This window comes from Zygosaccharomyces rouxii (genome assembly GCF_000026365.1).
Source record: "Zygosaccharomyces rouxii strain CBS732 chromosome A complete sequence".
In the NCBI taxonomy this organism is placed as follows: domain Eukaryota; kingdom Fungi; phylum Ascomycota; class Saccharomycetes; order Saccharomycetales; family Saccharomycetaceae; genus Zygosaccharomyces; species Zygosaccharomyces rouxii.
In genome coordinates, this window is record NC_012990.1 from 1,068,923 (window position 1) to 1,093,284 (window position 24,362).

Sequence of the window (24,362 nt, forward strand, 5' to 3'; positions counted from 1 at the left end):
GACAAACATCTATACCGGATAAACCCGCTTGATTGACGACTTTAACTTTATCCGTTACCGAAATATTAAAATGATTGCAACTTCTAAACGAGAATGTGTCAATGATCAGTTAGATCACCAACCGCACCCTCAGTAAAATGCGACATCCTTAACGGCGCTCACATTTAAGGGCAAATGTGGAACCACTATTGAGAGATTGCTTCGTTAACCGCCGTAGACCGGGGAAAAAATGGTGTCAAAATATACTTTTCACCATTCTCGACCGACGCTTACCCGGTCTTCGGACTTCCTGTGCGGGTGACTTCTATTTTTTAACATTTGCATTGTACCTCATAAAAATAAACGTTAAATATAGCAGCTCCCATCGTCCACACACCAACAAACACCATAGATCTTAAAAAAGAGTACAATATAGTATAGAGTAGAAGACAGCTAGAAAACCTTCAGACATCTCAATATGGGTAGACGTAAGATAGAAATTCAACCAATTCATGAAGAGCGTAATCGTACGGTTACATTTATCAAGAGAAAAGCAGGTCTTTTCAAAAAGGCTCACGAACTAGCAGTTCTTTGTCAAGTAGATGTTGCCGTGATAATACTGGGATCTAATAACACTTTCTACGAGTTTTCCAGCGTAGATGTGGAGGAAATGCTAAGGTACTACCACAGAACAGACTTGGTTCATGATGTTAAGGAACCGAAAGATTTTGGCCATTATGCAAAAAAACAAAAAATTAATCTTTCGGACAGGAAGAAAAAGAGAATTAGAGATGATGACGTGGGAGGTCCTCACGATCCGGACAAGAGAATTAAAATGGAAGTGCAATCACGTGCACCACAGCCCTCACCGTCGGAAACGACTCCATCGCCAGCGTTTAACAATCCTTTACAACAGCACGTACAACGACAATTTCAATCGTTATACACTGCGCAGACAAATCCGGAGAAGGAAGAACCACCGCAGAGACCCGTATTGCGCGTACAGATTCCGAACAACAACACCTCCTACGGCAATGTAATAAGAAGCGAATCTTCTACGCCTACTTCTCAACACAATGGTACTAGCGCAAACCCTGCCCTTGTAAGCCGCACGACGAGTTCTGTACGATATGAGGGAAGCCCTCCGGGAGAACAAGCGACTGTGGTATCCTCCTCTTCCTCATCGCAACCACAACCGCCACATCAACAGCAAGAATCACAAAATCCTCAACAGCCGTCTCAGCCACAACCAGCACATAGATCCCTGCTGCAGCAGCAACAACAGCATGAGAATAAGGGAAGATTGTTTAGCGGCTACGAGTTGCCGCCGGTTTTTACCGGTTCACCCGCATTTCCGCCCTATCTGGCCACACCTTTACAGGGAATACCTAGTGGGGATGCAGGCGGAACCATGGGAGGCAATGGCAGTGTTCAGGCCGGAAGGTTAAGACCCGCGATGATGTCAGCGGCAGGTAATGGAGGCACTGTTACACCAGCGGGCACAGTACCGCCAATACCAGGTGGAACAGTTTCTAATACAGGTGCTGGAACTACTTTTAGTAGCAGTAGTAGCAGTGGTGGTGGTGGTGGTGGTGTTGGTAATAATAGAATGGGCCTGACGGCTTCCGGAGTTAATATTGGTGGTGGTGGGCCAACAGAGTATGCACACGATCTGATGGTACCATCGCCTGCAATTTCATCAATGTTTCCGGATTGGCGTACGAATCCACCAAGTGCAGCAACGGGACACCTCGGTCAATCTCAAAGTGAAGCTCCTTCTGCTAATTATAACGGTAGTACGGGCTTAACACCTTACATTATGGTTAACAATACGCCTCTTGGGAACCGATTTTTCAATTTCGACAAGGCTAATGAGCGAAGAGATCGATGAACGCTCTTCACGAAATTTTAGAAATATGAATACTAATGAGTACAGTAAAAGCCCAAATTTGTAGTTTATAATCGAACAGTGACTCACGTCTATGTACGTATATATCATTAATCCATAATCATATACTGGTACTAAACAACTATACCAGATAACTGTTTAACCAATCATGCTTAGGGCCTCCGCTTATTCGTTCCAAGAGTCCTGAGAAGAGATTTCGATTCTGTGGACACCCTCTTTAGGTCCAGTTGGTGCCAATTTTGGAATTTCAACCTTCAAGATGCCGCTAGAGTAATCGGCCTTAATCTTGTCAGCGTCAACACCGGGGTATTTTGGCAGTGGAAGCACACGTCTGAAGCTACCGGATGCAACTTCCTGCATCCTGACCTTGTCACGGTTTTCCTCAGTAAACACAGGTGGCACTTCACCGGAGATCTCAATTTGATTAGAATCTCTGTGGTAATCAACGTTGATGTTACTCTTGCTTCTAATACCAGGGACGGTAACATTCAACTCATAGTTGGTATCGTGTTCTAATAGATCCACTGGCGGTGTAATACCAACGTTACCGAAGTCCCCAAAATCAGAACTTGGCAGCAACCCCCAGTCTTCGTCTTCATCGCCGAACCATGGGTCCCAGTCGGTCTTCGTCAAGGCTCCAAAGTTGTTGTTACTGTTATTACCTCTCCTTTGAAGTTCGCGTCCCTGAGGTCTGTTGTTAGATCTATTACCATATCCTCTGTTACCATACCTATTGTTAGATGGCAATCCACGTCTGGGTCTGTAATCGTTGTAATTGTAGTTACCTAGCGCTCTGTTGAAATTGTCAACTTCATTGTTGATTGCGTCAAAAAAACTAAAGAATGGTGTGTTGAATGACATAGCGATCTCAGTCAAATAAACCTAGCGTGTCTATATATACTTGGTCAATTCTCTGACGATCTGAACCATCGAATATTGGATGACCATCTCTGTCGACCAGCGTATTTATATCCTTGGCATCCCATGCACTGCAGATCCCATTCAATACGACTTACCCTTTAAACGGCGTTGCAAACCGCCCCAGAGAAAATTCAACGCTTTTCATGAAAATTCCAAGAAAGACATACATGATAAGGGGAACCATGTTTCCCAATACAGGGAGAAAGGCAGGAAGATCCTTACACAGTCGGGGATGTGCTTTACCACCACTTGGTATTGTAGGGAATGTACTCGAAACTTCCTGTTGTGTTCACTTCCTCCCTTGTATAAGGAGTTGATGCATCATTAGAACGACTTTCTATAGCTGTGACGTTACAACGAGATGGAAAACAGGGGAGGAGAATGTCTTGGGATTTGCCAAAATGTTCGGGAGATAAGATGGGATTCGATCACACGCCTCTGCAAATTGCTCCTGAATATGGGTGAAATTAAAATGCCTCCACCACCAGAAAAGGGAAAGAAGTTAGTGGATTGCTTCCTGGCAATAAGGTGTCTCTAGGTGAAATCAGAAGCACCTAGAATTAAGTCTAGAGTCAAATCATATAAACTTGCCCAGAGAACTTCACTGTCTTCTACATCTCAAAGTAGATCAAGAGACAATTTGGCCGAGTGGTTAAGGCGAAAGATTAGAAATCTTTTGGGCTCTGCCCGCGCAGGTTCGAATCCTGCAGTTGTCGCGATTAATTTTTTTGATCTTAGATCACATATCTATGCCAAACATGATTAATCTCTCGAATCTCTTACAGCGAACGGCCTTTTCTCGTGGATTTGGCCCAGTATATTATGTAAACTAAGGATAAACTAATAAATTTGGTACTACTGACAAAACTACCCATGTACCTCTGTGCTCTGCTGAAAAGTATCTTGCAGAAAGACTATCAGTCTTAAATCACTAGAGGGCCTAAACCAGTATCATCACGATAAATTGCTTGGGCAGCCCAATTCCTTTGATACTGATAAAAATTCGAAGATTAAATACAAAGGGTTGGAAGAATTTGTTTTTTATACCGCGGTTCAAATTTTGGTACAAATGGAAGGGGATCATTTTTCCTGATATAGACCTTGGCTATATGTATCAAGTGCTCTTTGTCTACTTCCCTTTAGATCAACAATGGCCTCTGGATAACTTTTGGCCTTTTGGACTAAACTATGAACATTGTGAGCATCTTTTAATTCAGGAACCCACCTCTTGATGAATTCACCATCGGGGTCAAATGCTTGACTTTGTCGCTCCATATTAAATACTCTGAAATATGGTTGTGCATCCACTCCTGTACTGGATAGAAAGCCCCAGCCTCCTACATTCGAGGCAAGATCACAGTCAATTAGTCGATTGCGGAACCAACGCTCTCCCCATCTCCAGTCTATCAAAAGATTCTTGCTAAGAAAAGAGGCAGTGATCATCCTTGCTCTATTATTGATGTAGCCTTCTAGAAGCAATTTGCGCATAATAGCATCAATAACGGGAACACCTGTTTTACCGTAACACCATTTTTCAAAATTTGGTTCTTCATTGATCCATTTCATGTTTTCTGAAGCTAAATTGAATGGAAGATCCATTGACAAATAAGGCCAAAAACTCATAGTGTGCTTGTAAAAATCTCTCCATGCGACTTCTCTGATGAATTCTTCCATCGGGATCATATCTTTGGGACTTTTACCCACCAATTTATCACCTGGTACAAGATGGAATGCTTCGTTGACCACAGTTCTAGCACTTATAACTCCCACAGAAAGGTACGCACTCATGTGAGAAGAAGATTCATGGATGAGAATGTCTTTTTCCGGATACTTGTCGATACCATCTTCTAAATATTTCCTCAGCCTAGAAATTGCAGCTTCTTCAGAAGCTTCAGCGACATTGCCTTGAGCGGTGAATTCGGCGGGTAATTGGAAATCAAGATCAGGCAGAAAGGCCTTTTCGTTGTATTGAATTTTTTTCACCTGCGAAGTTGCTACTAAGCTATCATTAGGCTTTTTATCCATCAGATGTGCACACCATTTTTTGTACCAGGGGGAGAAAACCGAATATTGAATATTTTGTTGAGTTTTAAAGATGCAAGGTTCTACAATGCAAGTATCATGGAAAACGTTAAATTGAAACCTTTCATCAGTAGTACCAAATATCTTAATGTCTCTGTACAACTCATCTGTCGGGTACTCTGCATTAGCGGTAAGGAAAAGAGGTTTGCCTTTGGATAATCGAAGGCATTGGTCTTTGAACCAGTGGGCAAAAGTCGTAGAATTAGAAAGTGTAGGTTCCTCAGGATTGAATTCAATGACGTATAGGGGGATCGATAATTCTAATAAAGCCTTGTGTAGCGATTTAAGTGCATTGTACAAGAAGGTGAGTCTAAAATTGCTGTCAAGATGGGCTATCCAGTCGTGTTTATTGATGGTAAATACAGAAACCAATTGGGATTTATCGGTTTGTTGTTTTTCAATGGCTTTGCATAAAGCAGTATTGTCAGAGATCCTTAAATCTTCTCTAAACCAATGTATGACCGTTTTAGCCTCAACATCGGCCTTTTGACTTTTCATCAAATCCTGTAATAAATCAAAGGGTTTCCTCCTTTTACCGTCATCAAATTTTTGTGCTTCTTGCTCAGTAATTGGGTTGCGGTAGTAGGTGGAATCCGGTGAAATGTACCTGCGTGAATCATAGAACTGTTTTTTATTCTGAGACTGTTCTTCACCAGAATAATCTCTCTTTCCCATCTTGAAAATCAATCGTCTTGTTACAGTATGAGAAACTGACTTGAGAAATGTTACGTTGCTTAATTTCACCATCTTTTATGTCTAAAAAGCTGACGATGGTAATTCTATTAGCCCCTTGCTCTGCGGAAAGTTATATCATTACGTCAGAGGAGGAATAAAAGGTACTTGGTTTTTTTTACCCTCGCAATCGATAGGATTGATTACGAATCCAAGATGATAATTCCAGACTACTGTACAATGCCTTAGCAATTTTAATGTTATTTTTTGGAAATATGATTGTCATTTATTAACTCTCGATCAGTCCGACTGTCTGTCTACCTTCGATATTTATTTTTTTTTTTTTGTTTTTGCTTCAGCCGTTCCTCTATTGAAAACTCCGGAAATGCTAATTAACTAAATAATCACATATATAATCGAGAGGAAAAACTATGAAAGCCTCATCTTAAGAGGCTCTACCAATGACTGATACCTACTAGTACCCCGAACAGTTTTAGATTGCGAAATATGATAGCATAAAATTAACGTGGATGGCATGGATTCAAAGAACTGATGAATTTCAGAAATCACTGACCGCTGAACGATTGGCATCAAACAAAAGTAAATGAAAACGAAACTACTTAGACTAGGCGAACACACCCCAATCGCCTTCTGTCCAAATCATTTTGGCTTTGAAATGCTTAACTTTCCACACCTCTTTGTCCTTGACAACGTCAACAAAGTAAAGGGCTCCACTCAAGAGACGAGTGGTATCAGGTTTGTTTCCTTCCCCCGGACGGTAGTGTTGTGCCATTGCTGACGCCGTAACAGATGCAGTTCCATTTGCTAGGCCTTCCAAATTCACGCGAATATTACTTAAGTGATGAGTAGTATCCAGTTTGGAGACTTTATCGAAACTTCCGGCCTGTATTTCCGGTAATCCCTTCATCACATTTCCCATCAAGTCAAAGGTAGCATCCGGTATAAGTGCAGATTCAAATAACGTAACGTCGGCAGTGTCCAAGCCTAATACACAGCGGTAAAGGGCGTCCTCGATGGCTTCGCGGTCGTTGAGATATGATAAGGTTGTAGGGAAAGACATTGTATCTATAATGCACTTGGTGAGGTGGAATTTCGAATGAAAATGGGATAGGACTAGCTGCAGAAGCTGCATTCTACTCTGCCACTATATATGATAATTTAGTGAGTTAGAGCAACTCCGTCTAAGAAGCGATGAGGCAACAACAGAACGGAAATAACAAGGTTATGCCTGTGCTTATCAACGGATGTGTTCGCCATCCAATGGAAATGATACCGTAACGATTACTTTGTAGTGCAAATAAATCAAACTGAGGAATAAGTTAAAGATACGCATAACTAGGAATCCCATTGTGCACACGCTAATAGAGACACTTGTTCTTAGAACAAATCCTAATACCACTTACTGTGTGTTGTAGCTAGATTAATTGCCAAGTGAACTGGTAATTGGATACAACAGAAACGGTAACAGAGAATCATTTATCGGAATATATACCGCGGAATTTCTCGAGGTATTATCATAGAACGGCGATTCAAGTTCAACATAGCAGGATAAGTACATTCAATATGGCTTATCAATAATGGTTCATAGAATATCTCTTGGTACCGAGGACTGGATTAGACCTGCTAACTGATGTGCACCGGTAGACTTGAACATCGATTCGTTTCATAAACAAGTGAAAGTGGAACGGATGAATATTATAAGACAGTCAACATGGAAAATGAAACTCCTTTATAGAATTACAGTAGGGTTTTTTGCCAATGCGTCTTTGTGAGCCCTTTGGTAGGGAAAGTATTTATCATATGTTTCGATATACACAATGGGACAATAGCTGATACCATATTGAAAATTTACTCATTCGCAATAAGGATGCAATAGCAAAAGCGACTCAAGGAACCGCGACTCATGAATAAGTAAATATCGGAGAATTTGGAACAGTCTTAAGCGTATTTACAATACACGCCGGTATGAATAGAAAGGTAAGTGAATGTACGTGTGATATCCATTAAACCGGAACTACAAATCAACCGGAAGAGAGAAATGCTTCGATAACAGCTTCGAAAACAGATAGTATTGTGGTGAGTAGGGGACATCTAACAATTCTATCTTGTCCTTCAAACTTCTATTGATAATTGCTCCTGGCTCAAAAATCCGTACATCACCCGGCAAGGAGAAAGGAAACTTCTAAATATGCAAAGAATATTCGTTGGTGCCTGCTGTGCCTTCTACCCCACAAAGATCGCCTTGAAGGGTACCTAAAAAAATAAGTCCGATTGTGCCAAACTACAGAAATAGAAACTATGTGGAGCAAGGATCAAAGTTGTGTTTTTGCTAAGGTATAAATGTTCGCAGGGGAGCAAGGATAAAGTTATCTATTGGGAGTGAAGCAATGTAACATAAGTTGACATTCTTTCAAATGACAGTTCTTGTTACTGGTGCTGCCGGGTTCATTGCTAAACATGTTATTCATGACCTTTTGAGAGAAGATTATAAAGTGCTAGGAACAGTTAGATCCGAAACTGAAGGGGCTCTTCTTCTACGACAGTTTGATAATTCTAATTTATGCTTTGAAGTGGTTCCAGAAATCGCAGACCCTGAAGTGGTAGAAGAATTATTTGTAAAACATGGGGAAGATATTGATGTTATAATACACCTTGCATCCCCGTCTATACATTGCAGTTATGATTACGAAACGACAATGATGAAACCAATAATTGAAGGGACCAAAAATATATTGAATAGTTGCTCTAAATATAAAGTTCAAAGGGTAGTTATCGCTTCTTCTGCGATGAGCATGATAGACTTCTGTACAATATACGATGATGGGTTAGTTTTCACTGAAGAGGACTGGAACCCAGTTACTAGAAATAATTATGGTAACATTCCTACAGTAGCCTATGCGACTGCGAAAAAATTTGCTGAGTTAGAAGCTTGGAAATTTGTTAAGAATAACAAAGTAAGCTTTGAATTATCTATTGTGTGCCCCACTTATGTGTTTGGACCACGGCTGTTCGATGGAGACGTTGATGATCTTTTAAACTTGGCAAACAAACCAATTGATGATATAATTCATTCGGTTGCAGGGGACCCGTTAGAACCATATTTACATTCTGAATTCGTTGATGTTCGTGATGTCGCCAGAGCTCATATATTAGCATTCCAACGAGATGCCGCTAAGGGTAAGAGGTTGGCCGTAAGTGCAGGTAAATTTAACTCTCAAGAAATTGTTGACATTTTAAATTATACTTTCCCACAGTTGAAAGGTAACATTACTCAAGGATTGAAATCAGGCGTAGCCGATGAAACCCTAGGAGCATGCATAGGTACTGTGAAAACAAATGAAATTTTAGGTATTAACTACAGAACTTTGGAAGAGACCACTTATGATTTAACAAAACAGATCTTGAGAGTAGAGGGAAAACTGGAGTAGGATTTAATACTCCTTTTAGGTAGTATTATGTAGGTGTAAAATATTATTGACCTTTGAGGTATGTAGAACAGGAGCTATCTAAAAACAGTAGTCTTAGTATACATGATTACCGTGAAACATTTTCAGATCAAGCAATTTCTTAATTGCACTACTTTTTGGTTTAATGTTAAAAGCATTCTTCCTACCTTGAATAGGCTTAGAAATATGCCATTATATTAATCCACAGAATTTATCAGTCTTACCAACGATGCCCTTGAGTTCCATAAAAACAACTTTCTTTGAACCTGAAGCTAGAGGCTCGAATTCAGTTTTGTAGAAATTTAAACATTCCTTTTCCGTAAGAGAAGTTCTCTTGCGGTCTCTTCCACATTCCTTCACTGTGCAAGTACTGGTTCATGTATTGAGCAACTTGGTCCCATTTTTTCAAGTTTCTACCTGGTACGAAGTACATTATAATTGCTAGGGATTTCGCTCTCTGGTAACATCCAACAAACCGTATTTCAACTTGTATTGGCCCTTATAGGTGAAGTGCATGATTAAAATGGGATAAATAACCGAGAGAGCCTTCATAACGTAGTTTTTGTTTTTGCAGAATATACTGAGAAAGACAAAGGACAAAGAACATGTAAGTGAAGAACCCTTTATAGAATCTTTTTCAATGATCATCGCCAAGTAAGAGCACAAGTGAGGGCTCCTTCTGTAGAAAATATTTAGAGAAAATATACTGCCTGTCGATAGCATTTAGTGGCTTCATGAACTACACCAGGAGCATGTCATCACAACGTGTTTCCTTAAGGCAGCCTGACACTCCTGCCCTCGAAAAAGAACTGAAAAGTTCCCCAATAACCTTGTTCGCAAAGAGCTTTGTTCATCTTGCATGCCAATTCGTCCCATTTTGTACCGTCGATGCCAGCATCTACTGCTAGGAAAAGGGAACTAAACAGATCCCTAGTACTATACAGCACACTGCTTCTCTTACAAAAAAACCAGATTGACTGGAAATGAAGCGAGACAGCCACAGATTTCATAGGGAAGATAGAATAGGCCACGAAGAAATCAGAGAGATGTTCTGAAAAGTTGATTAGAACAATCAAGCTAATAATCCCCAAAAGTGTTGCAAACACTGGAATGAAGTGATGGAAGACCTGTTGAGAGGCACATGTAAACCGATTTCCGAATATGTGTATTGGCGAGGTATATTCTTCAGCTTCTTATGAGCCAGTTTTCCATTTTCAACTTGGCTGATGTGAAGTTAAGTTGAAATGGGAGGGATTCGATGGGGGTAGTACGTTTCAGCCCTTGATGAATTATCACGAGATACGTAACGCGTTACTCTTATCTTATCTTATCTTATCTTATCCGATGACAGAAGGAAGCGGTTTCTATGCATTCAGATAGTGTTCCATGAGAAGCATTTAATCCAGAAGTAGAGCAATAGCGTAGATTTTACAATTATAACAATTGACATGGAAGTAAGAGGTACCGTTAACAACGGGTAAAACAACGGCACCCCAGAAATATGGAAATTTTTACGCTGCTTTACAAGTGTTAGAAGGAGTGGCTTGACAAATTCAAATTAGCATATTTAAGATAAAAGACAAAAACTCGAATAATTTTTGTTAATTTCTCTTGAAGCGCTGTTGGCAACAGAGGTCCTCGATAAAGAAATCCCCCCTCCTCAAGTTTCGTGATACCGCAAAACACTTAGGTATAGGATTCTCTGATTTGGTTTCAATTATGATTTTGCTGTGACCATTTTTACGTATTAAATTTTCTCCAAGATTTGATTGTGAATGTCCAAAAGTACGAAGATTGCATTTTGGTTTTTGGAGCCACTAATTCATTATCCACCAGTAAAAGACAAGTGTTCAACTCGTGTTAACTGTACTCCTAATTGCTGCGAAAAATTAAATCTACACAATACGCTTTCGTTCCTGTCAACCTCTCATGTGCGTCTTCGAACTTTACATAGTTCAAAAGAACGCTCAAATTGGAAGCATCTGCTTCAATCGTATCAGCCAACCCAGGTTCTTAAAGTTCGTATTGGCCCCAAGTTTTACCCTGATTCAAAGAAAAGAAGATTTTGGTTGTACAGAAACCATTAAAGCCCTCTTGCTGTTGAGGTACAGCGACAATTATATTTCCAGCATTCGCAAAGATAGCAGAAAGAAAACAGAGAAGAAGTGCATTGTATGAGTAGTGTTCTGGAGAGGGTTAAATTCGATGCTCAGTTGTGCTTCACAAGGGCCCACTTTTATATCAAATGGAACAACCACTTTTAATTCAAAAGCCCTGAATCTTCTGAAAGTGTTTAAGTCTTTGAAGATCTGCATGTATAACGTATGATACCATTTGCTCCTAACATGGAAGTGATGTAAATGAAAACAGGGGAGGTTTGGCGGCAAATTGGATAGTAGGAATATCAAAATACACCCTTTGCAATTTTGCAAGCTTATGAAATTTAGATTGCTTCTCTATTGGAATGCTATAATAGTAGTTCCCTGAAACCTGGATTTTACTTCTTAAAGTTATCTTGGAAGCGTACTACAAATTCTCTGATGAAAGTTTGATGAGAAAGTTCCTCTGAAGAAACAATTTTTCTAAGTTCCAGGGTCATAAAAATCCATGAGAGTTGCGAAGGTTAGTAGAAAATACCTTTTTCATGAAGGAGGAAACAAGAAACGATTCCATTGATATTGGCCAGTAAGTAGGGGCCTTTTAACACTCCAAAAATAACGGTACATCTTCATCATGGAAAAAATCAATAATTGGTTCAGTGAGTAAAATTTGAAAATCATTTTGCATTGATTGCTGAAATTCATCTTTGTTTAGTATCGCTTCGATAGCAGACCTAGTGGATAATATAAAGGAGTCGCTTAAAACAAACAAATACGACTGTCTTAGCCGTAAAAATAGCTCTTCGGAAGAGGTATCAATGAAATTTTGGTGAATCGCATCGAGGAACCCGACAGCAGTGAGTGCATCTACTCTTAGTTCTGGAACACTTTTTTCATAATAGAGTATGTGTTTTAGGAAATCTTGGAGGCCCACTCTGAACAAGCCAACCTTTGTGGTAGATGAATCGTCGTTGTCAGATAACGCCAGCTTCGAAAGAACAGAAAAAAGTTCGTACGTTAACCTCGGCATGATACAGTGGTATAAGCAAAGAGCAAGAGAAAATGACACTGAATAGTCATGTTCGCGTGTATGCGTAAGGTCCTTGTAAATTTCAAATGTTGAATTGAGATTGTCCAAAATCAGTTTTAGAGATATTAATTGGCAATACAATGTATTTTGTTGGAGGCAGAAAGAGTCTTTTTCCAACAGATTTCCCTCTATAATTGAGAAATTCGATATCATCTGCAAAACAAGTAGCATAACGAATAGTTTTTCAAATGAGATGTGTTTTGCATGACTATTCTCTACGTATGATGCAAAAGTACCAAAACGTGCAGTGAAAAAAGACTTCAGTTCCAATATCAAACTCTCTAAGTTTGGCGTAGAGTGCGGAGAGTAGATCTGCCGCATTATTCTCCTAAAAAATAAGACCGAGTCTTTGAAGACGTGAAAAGTCCCCAATTCGACCTTGCGCTGATATTCAAATTCCTGGCCAATGTGTAGGGGAGAACCGACTGCAAAAGAGGCCTCAAAGTCAGCATACAAAATCCAAGCCCACAAATTGTACAGATAAATCGAATTATCTCTAAAATGACAGTGTGTTTCCTCCTTGAAAAGCCCAATGTGAACAGCAGTAGAGAATGCTAACATGACTAAGGAAGTACAAGTCCCGCCATCACCGACAGTAAATCCCGTAATGTTAGAACACATGTAACGCAACATAAAAAATTGCACTCGTTCCAGGTAGGATGCCTTACTCAAAACAAATGAGGTGATGGAGTTGTGAAAAAATCGTAATTGAAGTGGTACCTTGTTTTTGTAATACACCAAACATAAAATTTGCGTTATTATCCCTACCCTGTAATAATTCTTCTTGTCACCCAAATCGAAGGATGTAATCCGAGAACCTGTTGAAACATTTTCATCGTGTATGAGGCAAGAATGAACATCAGAGAGGACCTTGGAAGGGTCCATTATCGCAAAGGAAGAAAAGAGATTACTGTTAAAGAAGACATGCATGCATTCCGTCACCTTTTCGAAATTGGGCAAGACAGCACATAGACCTTCCAAGATTGAACCTGCTGTTACAAAGCTTAAAGGAGTATCTATCGAGTTCGATTCAATTTCTAAAAGAAAATGATTCTCTTGTTTCCAGCGATTCCTTGTGGTTTTAATCTTTTCCCAGAGTTGAGCAAAATGCGGTTTTAGAGACGGGCTTCTGACTGCAAATCTAAATGAAGTGGCGCCATAACATATAACTCGCCCATGTTTTGAGGAGATGTATTTCAAATCTGTCAAGAGATTTCTCTTCGAGGAAGACTTTTCCTTTTCTTCCAGTTTCGCTTTTAGTATCTCGATGGTAGCGATTAGCTCAGGTTTTTTCAGCGATTCCCAGTAATTCTTTTGGGGGTGGCCAATTTTTACATTGTATATGCAGTTGTATCCTCTTTCTGAGCATGCAGTGCAAGCTGGCACTTTCCGATCACATCTAACCTTTTTCCTTTGACAGTTTGTGCACGTTTTTGATGGTTTATTCCTTCTCTGCATCCCTAGTTTCTGTAAACCATTGCAGATGTTAGTGCACCTATCTATTTTGATTAAACCCTGAGTAACAACAGATTTCAATGCTACTTCGCAAGGAACCAGTCTGTCTCGCTCGCATGAGTCTTTACAGATTCCAGATGTTCGGAGTTCGATAACTTTATGTTATTCCCGAACTTTTTCATATTTCCGGAACAAGTCAACATGTACGAATTATAGAGTTGAAAAGAGATCCTCTGGAAATCTAGCTTAGGGAGAGACGAGCAGGACGAACCTGAATGTTAGCTCCGGTTGGGTGATAACGCCGGGAAACATCAAAATGCACCTGTTGTTTGCATTAATAAAGAATTCTTAATCGAAGTATAAATTCCAAGACCTATCAGAATAATGTTAGTCTTTTCGCCCTTGAGTGAAATGAGAACTATCTGAAATGTACTTTGAAACCTACAAAAATACTTTTGCAGTTGATGCATTGGAGTACTTTGGTTTGATAAAATTCCAAGAATATGCAGATAGGTCAAGTTCAACGAGTTGGCTCGAACAAGGTGATTCGGAGAGAGATTCAAAGGAATGTGCTTTAGTTAATGGGTTGGCAAAAAGCGAGGATGTCGATCCGTTTCTGGTCGAATTCAACGGTCCGACTGACCCCGAGCATCCACATAACTGGTCTACTATTAAGCGATTTGTCGTTGTCTTTAATGTGATGGTACTTACGTGCGTCACGTATATGGGGACTTCGTTTTACACGCCAGGACAAGATTTAATTGAAAAAGAGTTCCATGTGGGACATGTAGTAGGCACACTTAATCTTTCTTTGTATATTTTGGGATTTGGACTTGGGCCGCTGGTTTTTGGACCACTTTCTGAATTCGTTGCATTTGGGCGTCAAAGGCTTTTCATTGTAACGCTGTTTCTGTTTGCTATGCTACAGATAGGATGCGCTCTGGTGAAGAATATTGCAGGACTAGTGATCCTTAGATTCCTTTCTGGAATATTTTGTTCTCCATCATTAGCCAATGGAGCTGCTGCCGTTGGAGATGTTGTCAGACCGAGACACATTCCTGTAGTACTTGGTTTGTGGGCGATAGGGGCATTAGCGGGACCATCTACAGGGCCTTTACTTGGTGCGTCTATGGTTGTTGCGAAAAATTGGAGATATATGTTTTGGTTGTTGATGTGGATAAGCTCAGCGACACTTCTTTTAATGGTTTTCTCTTATCCTGAAACTAACGAAGATAGTATTTTGTACCGCAGGTGCCAAAGGATAAGGAAACTCACGGGTGATAATAGGTATTATACGGTCAAGTCGAGGGAAGAAGAGAAATTAAACTGGAAGGATATCGGCATAACTACTCTGTACAGACCCTTTGAGATGATTATTAAGGAACCGATTGTGATAGCATTGAACGTGTACCATGCAGTCGAGTATGGTGTATTTTATTTGTTTTTTGAAGCCTTTCCCATAGTATTTGGTGATGTATACCATTTCACGAGGGTTGAGTTGGGTGTGTCCTACATGGGATTTTGTGTTGGTTGTATTACAGCTTACGGTGTTGCAATGGTTTTCTCCTGTTGGTATGCTGCTAAAAAAATGTCCAATAATACGTTTACGCCGGAAACACATTTGGTGTTAATGATTTGGGTGTGTTGGACCCTTCCTCTTTCACTTTTTCTATTTGGTTGGGCAGCTTCAGTTCATTGGATTATACCGATGATTTCAGAGGTAATATTCATTATTGGTCAGTTCAATATTTTCCAATCTGTCTTTTCCTACATGGCGATCTCTTATCCCAAGTACATGGCTTCGGCGTTTGCTGGAAATAATTTATGTCGATCGGGATTTGCATGTGCATTCCCTCTCTTTGGGAAGGCTATGTATAATAATTTGGCCATTGATGGGTATCCTGTGGGTTGGGGATCGTCAATTGTTGGTTTTTGTTGTCTCGCGCTTTCGGTAGTGCCGTTTGTATTATATAGATATGGTGCATACTTGCGGAGTAAATCAAAGTTTGCTGGATAAGTGTGCGCTGTTATTCAAGTGGATTATTTTGCTGAATGGACGATATAGGTGGACCTGGTTTTATTATTGTGTCTCACCCTAGATTGGTATTATTGGTATTAGCAGACACATTTGACGGTACGGCTTTCAAGAGGGCACGAAATGATCCAGTTAGGGTTCACTAATCACCATCGGCGTATATGATGATATTAGGATGGACACCCACGGTCTTCATTTATTGTCCAAAAATGGTTTAAGGGATCAGAAAGCTACTAGTTCATGCACAGAACACAACATCAGCAGGAATACAACTTGAGCAGAGATATGTCATTACCTATCATTAGAGTTCATTTCTTGAATAAGTCAAGGGCTTTTAGAGTGTTGTGGCTACTAGACCAGTTGAAACTAGATTACGAAATAGTACCCTACAGGAGGGACGCAGGTTTTCGTGCTCCCGAGGAATTGAAGAAGCACCATCCTTTGGGTAGATCGCCATTGCTTGAATTGGAAGATAGACAGACCGGTAAAAAGAAAATTCTGGCCGAGTCAGGGTACATCTTCCAGTATGTCTTGAAGCACTTTGACAAGACTAAATCCTTGGATAACGAAGACATCGATAAGTCTGAAGAGATCCAGTATTATTTGCACTACGTTGAGGGCTCTCTTCAACCTCCTCTGCTAATTGAACTGCTGCTTTCCATAGTGAAAAATGCATCGGTTCCTTTTCCATTTTCTTATTTTTCCAGAAAGGTGGCTGAAAAGATTGGAGAGAAGTACTCTGCAGGTGAGTTAAAAAGCCAACTAAACTTTATTGAAGGCCAGATTGCTAAGAATGATGGCTATTTGGTCGGTGGCAAGTTGAGTGCCGCTGATATCTTGATGTCTTTCCCACTAGACTCGGCCTTTAACCGTCAGTTTGCTGATCCCAAGCAGTATCCGGCCATTGAGAAATGGCTGAAGAATCTCAAGACTTTTGAGTCTTATAAGGTTTCGAAGAGCAAAGCTGAGGCCAACGGTGAGGAGTTTTAATAAATTTTAGCTGAAGTAGAGGGGCAGATAGGTTACACAGAAAATTTGTTAGTTCTTCCACCGCCTAAATTAGTTAGATATGGCTGTCGAAGTTTTTTTTGTTGTAACTCTTTCTATTTGATATGCCAAAAATGCGCCTGAGACATACTTGATATTTTTAATCTGGCAACGTTGGAAACTTTCTCTTTTGTCTATTCTATTTGGATATTAATAAAGTTTGAAGACTTTGATATGTTGTATAATTAAAATGCTAATTATGATAATATGTATTTAGTTGTGGGCGGCAAAGGTTTAATTCGATGCGAAATGCTTTGGTGGCTGGAATAAAAAATTTTTATTATAGAGAAGGGGGATGGTGTGGTCAGAACGACTGCTTGGTTCTATCTTACACTTTTTGAGAGAAGTAAGCAGGATGCGCAAAACTTCTCTAGAATTTGTGTTAAAAGAGGAGGTATGAAACAAGTGGACTGAAAAAATTACTTGTGAGATTTTAATTTTCCAAGGTCACAATAAGTTAATGTGCTGCAAGGGATTGTTTTAGTTCAACAAAGCCCGTTTCGATGTTCTGTTAAAATTACAAATTGGTTACAAAACGGAATTTGCCGCTGTGTTAACCATGGAGCAGCCCGGGAAAGTGAACATGAACGAACAGAGTGAATAAGTTCTGACTGTGTAGTTATAGGATAATTAAACGCAGGCAAGTCTCGTCAGGAATTGGTTATACCACTTTACTTCGACATTGACTGTGGGATTTATCGGCCATTTTATCAGAATCCTGGTTAGTCACGGTGAACGAGTTGATTTGATATACTCCAACATCGAAAACAGGGAACCTTATTTCAAACGTCAATCAGTTAGCAGCGCATGGAAAAAAGAAGTACATGTAGAATAGATATACATACGTAGAAGTTGAAAAACCTTATGATTAATCAAAGGAAGGAATTCTGGTCTACAAGGCATATTGTTGAGTTATACTGAAATTGTAGGTGTGCAATTTTTATGATTTTTATGATTTGTATCATGCATTCACAATTAGAATCCCACACTGCGACCTCAGGCCCCTAACTTGCATATAAGTGCAACAGTAACGAGGATACCCAGCTAGTTTTACTATGTACATCCAAAGGGTGCGATATTAAATGTACTGTATGAGACAGTCCTACGCTTTCAGACCGAATGATGACGGCTGTAATCGTCGGCTTATTAGCGGCTGATTCATACTTGCACCATAAATAACAACAAGCAGAATACACATGGCGCTCACGCAACTTACTCTATTTTCAAAAAGAAAAATATCTCGAAGTAAAAGGATTGGTATCCTATTTTGCTCCTCCCGTCCATGTCCTGAGAAGTGATAGATTAGTCTGAGTTTGGTCAACCCTCCGTAAGCTACTTACCTGACCTAGACTGTTTATGGACAAATTAATAAAGGGGTAAATCTTAAGCTACCGTCACTGGGCAATACCTAACTCTGGTCCAAATCACAATGGCACTATAGAACACTGAGCTCAACCCCCTGCCATTTAAATTTGGAGGGAAGGGTCATTCCTGTAATAGATATGATCGGATCTAACGATTTCAAGGGCAGTCAAGTACAATTGATGAAAAGGACACAAAAGACAATTCAAAGATCAATATGCTCTGACATGGATCACTTTCCAAATAAAGAATCGATTACTGAACAGTCAAAGAGTTCCCATCTTTCTCTTTGCTAATGGTGTACTCTATAGGTATTCTTCGACATGTGTTTCTCCTGTTCGATAGAGTCAAAGTGTTGTATACGCAGGGCCTTAATACTCCCACCTCTGCTTGCTTGGAATATTCCATACCAATACTTCTGGAGCGAAAATTATTAACCGCCAATAATAGGGCTGCGAATGTTCCTGTACTTTGATTACTGCGAGTTCCCCACGCGGGCGGTTCTCCGAAGAAAGGTTTATCGAGGACAGACAACTTCTTGAAGTGATATATTCAGTAACAAACTTTACTAATCAGGTTACTTTTTCGTTTACGGCATTGTCTTTGATTCTATGCATTTTCGCTTTCGAAATGTCTGGTGCTTCTAGCGTTGCTGCATAGAAACAAAAACAAGCCCCGCGAATCCTATATGGATTTCAAGTTAAAGATAAAACAAAGCGAATGACAAACAGAAATGTTATGCACTATAGTAAGTGATGGAATATGTTAGGTTCCCCCTTCTCACAGTGATGTCCAGGAGAAATACTTTTCTATTTTTTGCGGGGTCAATTTAATTATTGATCACAACTTCTCTTTAAATTGGCACCATAATGCTGTGGTGGAGAAAGCCTTTCGATTCGATATAAAAGGTGCCAAAGAATGGCTGGTAGATCTGAAAAATGTTGGTTGCATTTAGAGCAGCATAATATTCTTTTCAACCAAACAAGAACAATAGCTTACTTTTGAAAAATGCTTACCTGTCTGCTTTTATGTATGTTAGGGGTTGTTCTAGCAGCCTCTGATAGCACCTACGAGCTTCATTTTCCCTCATACAGTGGTCATTCAAATTCTGCTTCAAAGTACAACCGCCGTACATCATCAACCGTGTCTGGGGTTACAAATATGTGCCCAGGTTTAAACTTTCATTGGCATTCAAGTAATGAAAATATAATGCCCTACTCAATGGATTTATTATCAGTCGATTGGGTTGGTGGTAATACCTATGAACTTACCATCAATGTCAAAGGTGAGGAACACATCGATTTGAAATACCTCTGGTCTTTGAAAATCATTGGTATTAGCGGTCCACAAAGTACCAAACAGCTTTATGGTAAGAATGAGAATACATACTTAATTGATGACCCAACTGATTTTACAACCCAAATTCAAGTATATGGTCAAACATACAATGGGGACGATTGTAAAGTTGTTATGCCATCATTCCAAATTCAGTATGAATATCTTCAAGGTGATGCTGCCCAGTACTGGAAAACTTGGAAATGGGGTAAAACTGATTTTGATCTAATGACTGGTTGTGACGCGGACAACAACGGTAATTCAAATGCGGACTTCCCACTATGGTACTGGGATAACTCAAAAGCTAAGTGCAGTTCGCAAACAAATACTTCTGACTCTTCAGGCTCCAGACCTTCGGTACCATCCAGCTCTTTGCCTTCAGCGCCATCCGGTTCTTGGTCTTCAGCACCACCCAGCCCTTTGCCTTCAGCGCCATCTGGTTCTTGGTCTTCAGCACTATCCAGCTCTTTGCCTTCAGCGCCATCCGGTTCTTGGTCTTCAGCACCACCCAGCCCTTTGCCTTCAGCGCCATCTGGTTCTTGGTCTTCAGCACCACCCAGCCCTTTGCCTTCAGCGCCATCCGGTTCTTGGTCTTCAGCACCACCCAGCTCTTTGCCTTCAGCGCCATCTGGTTCTTGGTCTTCAGCACCACCCAGCCCTTTGCCTTCAGCGCCATCCGGTTCTTGGTCTTCAGCACCACCCAGCCCTTTGCCTTCAGCGCCATCCGGTTCTTGGTCTTCAGCACCACCCAGCCCTTTGCCTTCAGCGCCATCCGGTTCTTGGTCTTCAGCACCACCCAGCTCTTTACCTTCAGCGCCATTCAGTCCTAAAACCATTGTGCCATCTGGTTCTTGGTCTTCAGCACCACCCAGCCCTTTGCCTTCAGCGCCATCTGGTTCTTGGTCTTCAGCACCACCCAGCCCTTTGCCTTCAGCGCCATCTGGTTCTTGGTCTTCAGCACCACCCAGCCCTTTGCCTTCAGCGCCATCCGGTTCTTGGTCTTCAGCACCACCCAGCTCTTTGCCTTCAGCGCCATCCGGTTCTTGGTCTTCTGCACCACCCAGCTCTTTACCTTCAGCGCCACCCAGCTCTTTACCTTCAGCGCCATTCAGTCCTAAAACCATTGTGCCATCCGGTTCTTGGTCATCAGCACCATCCAGCTCTTTGCCTTCAGCGTCATTCAGTTCTAAAGCCATTGTGTCATCCGGTTCTTGGTCTTCAGCACCATCCAGCTCTTCGCCTTCAGCGCCATCCAGTTCTAAACCATTTGTGTCATCCTGTTCTCGGTCTTCAGCGCCACCCAGCTCTAAACCTTTAGTGTCATCCGGTTCTTGGTCTTTAGCACCACCCAGTTCTTTGCCCTCAACGCCATTCAGTTCTAAACCTTTTGTGCCATCAGGCTCCAGTTGCAGCATTGTAAGCGGTGTTTCTTCAGTGTCATCTCATTGCAGCACTCTCAGCAGTGGTTCTTCGGTGTCATCCGGGTCTGCTTCTTCTATACTATTGAGCTGCAACAGTCTAAGCCATGGCTCTGCATCTTTAATACCTTCAAGCTCTAGAAGCTCGGCATCATCAAATTTTGGCATTGTGAATTCTACATCTTCGTTATTATTAAATTCCTCACCCTTCTCTCCAATGAACCCTGCAACTTCGGTACCATTTAATTCAAGAATGAGATCTCCGTCTTCGGCTTCTAGTTTATTGATTAAGACAAAACCTCTGCTAGAATATGAATCTGATATCGAAGGCTCAAAGTTGTCGATACCACCAATCTCTTCCGCTGCTGATACGATTATTCCTGGGACACATGCTGCGACATTTATCACTTCGACAGTTGTAACTGCTGCGTCGTACCGAACAACTACTCTTTTGGCTCCGGAGACCGACATATTCCCTGTTCAATCCTTGAGTTCTATAGCCTGTACCACTCGGATTCCAAGTTCGTTCGGTCCAAGCTACTCGAATATTTCTTCGAATCCGAAAAACGAATCTGGCTCCTGTATCCCATGTACGGCTTTGCCTATGATTTCGAGTTCCTCTATACCCCATACAGCCTTATCCGGCAACAGCAACGTATCTCGAGTGCTGTTGGGCATTGACTCGAGTTCCTGCTCTACGAGAACTATGATGACAGTGGTGAATACTTGTACAAAAAATTATGATTCTTCCCAGTGTTACACAACAGCACTTATCGCCGATTCGGCCTCAGCACACACTTTAACTTTTAACCATCCTGGTTTTAATCAATTCTCAGATGGTGCTGCCTTTAATGTGTCCTCTGAACTAGCAACTTCGATTGTTCAACCCACCTCCTACACCACCACAACTAAAACCAGTAGTTGCAGTTCTGCTACATCATATAATGATGGAGCATCAAGGAGTACATCTAAGAGGTCATTTATATTCGAGCCTTGTTCAGGTCAAGGTGTTCTGTAGCCTTCCATATACACTACAGATGAACTTGGATCACCTGCCATAACAGAGACTGAAAAATCTGAGACAAAAGTATATGTTACTTCTAGTGGTGACGCCAGGGCAAACAGGTGTTTTAACAACCGGTCAACAGTTTTCAAGTCAGTCGACTATTAAAGGTCAAGGATGCCGAAGAATGAGAAATGCTGCTACCAGGAGAGCAATCAATCAGATATCTGTTTCGACTGTCAGTGCTTCAGTAAGCTAGTCCTCCAAGCTCCATTTGTCTCTCACCATGTCCTTTCTTATCAGTTTATGAGGGCTCTGCCACCCGTGCGAAGTCATCATTTACAGTTTTTTGTTAAACCTCTCCTGGTCCTTGTAATACCTTTAATTTCATTTTCCTTTTATGATATTTGAAGTTCCTTTTATCACCGTTCTTGTGATTTTTCAGTTTCATTCGTCAATTCAATTTGGATTCATTGGGGAAGAATTCTTAATTCAGTATGATGAGCATGAACTTGTCTCAAACCTTGGTTACCTGCTACATGATTTTCGTAGTGATTTACCTGAGAATTGAGAAATCCAGTAACAGATGTATTTAATTGACCAGGGCCATATTGCAATTATTTAGGTGTGGCGTTAAATTTATACCTAGTTTTAACCCGATCCGTCTATTCTTCCCGCTGGGATTTGGCGAGGATTTCAGCGCCGTAACAGAATGCATAACGAGAGAGTATTGCTAATAAGGAAAGTGCAATTGCGTTTAAACCCTGTATAAGGAATGTTTAGCCGCTCATGGATCAGAAGTAAGAGGAGGCGATCTTGGAGGATAACGACAAAGAAATAGTTCCATCAGTACTCTTTGGGAATAGCTTTATTCTTCAGGGCAAATCTCTCAGCGTCCTCGAGACGTAACATTCGGTACTTTGATGTGGTTTGTGTAAAACCATCAAGCTTTCTGCTGTGGTCTTACTGATTATCCGGTGGAATTGACATTTGCCTTGAACAAGTGAGTAAGATAACGACAGCGCGTTGGTGGTCTTTTAAATAATACAACTTGTATATATTTGAATTGTGTCAGATGAAAGAAGCGAAATTCCTGGACCTTTACAGCTGTTCTAATTAGCTGTTTTTGGGAGAGCTGCGCTAAGCCTATTAGATAGCCTAGGATGTTAAGCGGATAAATGTCAATTCGCTGTTTTTCTTTTTCATGTTTTGTAGAGCGAAGATGACATTCAGTAGGATTAGTTTGGCTAAATATTGAAACTGAGGTGAGCATGTGCTAGTATGCAAGAGAGGGACGCTTTGACAAAGGATGTTTCTGTACTTCCTTTTTCCTTGACCTCTAGCAGCCACATGTCTATGTGGAGAGTTTTACAAAGAAAAAAGATTTTCAAAAAGGTACTGGACACAACCGGATTCGAACCGATGACCTTCTCCTTGCAAGGGAGACGCGCTACCAACTGCGCCATGTGCCCATAAAATAGTTAAAGACTTAGGGATAAATGTAATCCCAACCTATTAGGTTACTAAATTACATCATCTCCCCCACATATAACTCTTGCCAGGATCTTCGCTATAATATGTATTAATTCTTTGTCTCCAGAATACAACCTCCAGTCAATTCACCTCACTCCCACAAGGTTCTCTCATGACATACCAACCAGTGACTTGAGAGACTTCGGTGTTCCATTTTTGCAGTGAACGGTCCCAGAATAAACCTCTTGATTCGTTTTTTTTTTTCATAATTTTTGAAATTGTACAACTTTCAAGATTTTTTTTTTGGTACTACAGCTTTCTCACAAAAAACCCAATATCAGATTCACTATCCCAAATCAAAGATATGATTCAATGTGTTTGATATTGTTTTTTTCCCAAACAACGACTTGTAAACGACTTTTCGCCTTGAAATGGTCTTACAGATAAAGAAACACCATTATTCCTTCTAAACAATACCGGATAATTGTAAGTTGGTACAATTTTTACTAATTTCTTAGATTCAATAAGCTTGCATGAAAGAGGCACTTCAAAAAAGGAAACTAAAACGATTCCCATCATTTAGGTAATGGATTGTTCTTACGTCATACTCTCCACTTTGGTATTTTTCGGCGGCAGAGGCCTAGGTCCTTCTTGATCAATCTGCTTTTCCGTACTAGTGATGTTCTTCAATAGAGATCTCCGGCAGCGTTCTCTTTCTGATCTGCACTATCTGCACTACCGGAAGAAACCAAGAAAAATCAATGAGACAGGGGTAAACTAACCGGTCTTGAAACGTCTTGTCATACAATGTGGTTTTGCTGGAGAAAGTATCCTAATATTAAGTAAACAAGATCGTATGACATTTATTTCACGCGATAGTGGTGCTTCTTTGGAGGTGGCTTTTGAATTTCCCGTATATGCAGCATTTTTGGATTTCGGTAACATTTTCGTCGCTATACCGGAGCCTTCCTCTCCAAAGGGCTTCGACAATGAGAAAGTTCTTTTACTCTTTAGA

General features: G+C 40.6%; 9 protein-coding genes and 2 non-coding genes across 11 annotated transcripts; 6 read left to right on the forward strand and 5 right to left on the reverse strand.

Moving 5' to 3' along the window:
• Positions 1-457: 457 nt before the first annotated feature.
• ZYRO0A13464g (uncharacterized protein) lies at positions 458-1,870 on the forward strand (the record flags this gene model as incomplete). Its single annotated transcript, XM_002494899.1, has 1 exon — positions 458-1,870. One exon carries the CDS (start codon positions 458-460, stop codon positions 1,868-1,870), a length of 1,413 nt encoding a protein of 470 aa, XP_002494944.1.
• Positions 1,871-2,053: 183 nt separating this feature from the next.
• Positions 2,054-2,749, reverse strand: ZYRO0A13486g (Hsp20/alpha crystallin family protein; the record flags this gene model as incomplete). The annotated part of the gene is made up of 1 exon (XM_002494900.1): positions 2,054-2,749. One exon carries the CDS (start codon positions 2,747-2,749, stop codon positions 2,054-2,056), a length of 696 nt encoding a protein of 231 aa, XP_002494945.1.
• A 694-nt stretch (positions 2,750-3,443) lies between these two features.
• Positions 3,444-3,525, forward strand: ZYRO0A13508r. Its single transcript has one exon. It is a non-coding gene; the product is annotated as a tRNA-Ser (tRNA).
• A 364-nt stretch (positions 3,526-3,889) lies between these two features.
• On the reverse strand, positions 3,890-5,638 carry ZYRO0A13530g (cryptochrome/photolyase family protein; the record flags this gene model as incomplete). The annotated part of the gene is made up of 1 exon (XM_002494901.1): positions 3,890-5,638. The coding sequence occupies one exon, from the start codon at positions 5,636-5,638 to the stop codon at positions 3,890-3,892; it is 1,749 nt and encodes a 582-aa protein (XP_002494946.1).
• A 550-nt stretch (positions 5,639-6,188) lies between these two features.
• ZYRO0A13552g (nuclear transport factor 2 family protein) lies at positions 6,189-6,716 on the reverse strand (the record flags this gene model as incomplete). Its single annotated transcript, XM_002494902.1, has 1 exon — positions 6,189-6,716. One exon carries the CDS (start codon positions 6,714-6,716, stop codon positions 6,189-6,191), a length of 528 nt encoding a protein of 175 aa, XP_002494947.1.
• A 1,282-nt stretch (positions 6,717-7,998) lies between these two features.
• ZYRO0A13574g (uncharacterized protein) lies at positions 7,999-9,012 on the forward strand (the record flags this gene model as incomplete). The annotated part of the gene is made up of 1 exon (XM_002494903.1): positions 7,999-9,012. The coding sequence occupies one exon, from the start codon at positions 7,999-8,001 to the stop codon at positions 9,010-9,012; it is 1,014 nt and encodes a 337-aa protein (XP_002494948.1).
• A 2,718-nt stretch (positions 9,013-11,730) lies between these two features.
• On the reverse strand, positions 11,731-13,677 carry ZYRO0A13596g (uncharacterized protein; the record flags this gene model as incomplete). Its single annotated transcript, XM_002494904.1, has 1 exon — positions 11,731-13,677. One exon carries the CDS (start codon positions 13,675-13,677, stop codon positions 11,731-11,733), a length of 1,947 nt encoding a protein of 648 aa, XP_002494949.1.
• A 424-nt stretch (positions 13,678-14,101) lies between these two features.
• On the forward strand, positions 14,102-15,691 carry ZYRO0A13618g (MFS transporter; the record flags this gene model as incomplete). The annotated part of the gene is made up of 1 exon (XM_002494905.1): positions 14,102-15,691. One exon carries the CDS (start codon positions 14,102-14,104, stop codon positions 15,689-15,691), a length of 1,590 nt encoding a protein of 529 aa, XP_002494950.1.
• A 258-nt stretch (positions 15,692-15,949) lies between these two features.
• On the forward strand, positions 15,950-16,699 carry ZYRO0A13640g (glutathione S-transferase; the record flags this gene model as incomplete). Its single annotated transcript, XM_002494906.1, has 1 exon — positions 15,950-16,699. One exon carries the CDS (start codon positions 15,950-15,952, stop codon positions 16,697-16,699), a length of 750 nt encoding a protein of 249 aa, XP_002494951.1.
• Positions 16,700-19,126: 2,427 nt separating this feature from the next.
• On the forward strand, positions 19,127-21,889 carry ZYRO0A13662g (uncharacterized protein; the record flags this gene model as incomplete). Its single annotated transcript, XM_002494907.1, has 1 exon — positions 19,127-21,889. One exon carries the CDS (start codon positions 19,127-19,129, stop codon positions 21,887-21,889), a length of 2,763 nt encoding a protein of 920 aa, XP_002494952.1.
• A 1,384-nt stretch (positions 21,890-23,273) lies between these two features.
• ZYRO0A13684r lies at positions 23,274-23,346 on the reverse strand. The gene has a single exon. It is a non-coding gene; the product is annotated as a tRNA-Ala (tRNA).
• Between the last annotated feature and the right edge of the window lie 1,016 nt (positions 23,347-24,362).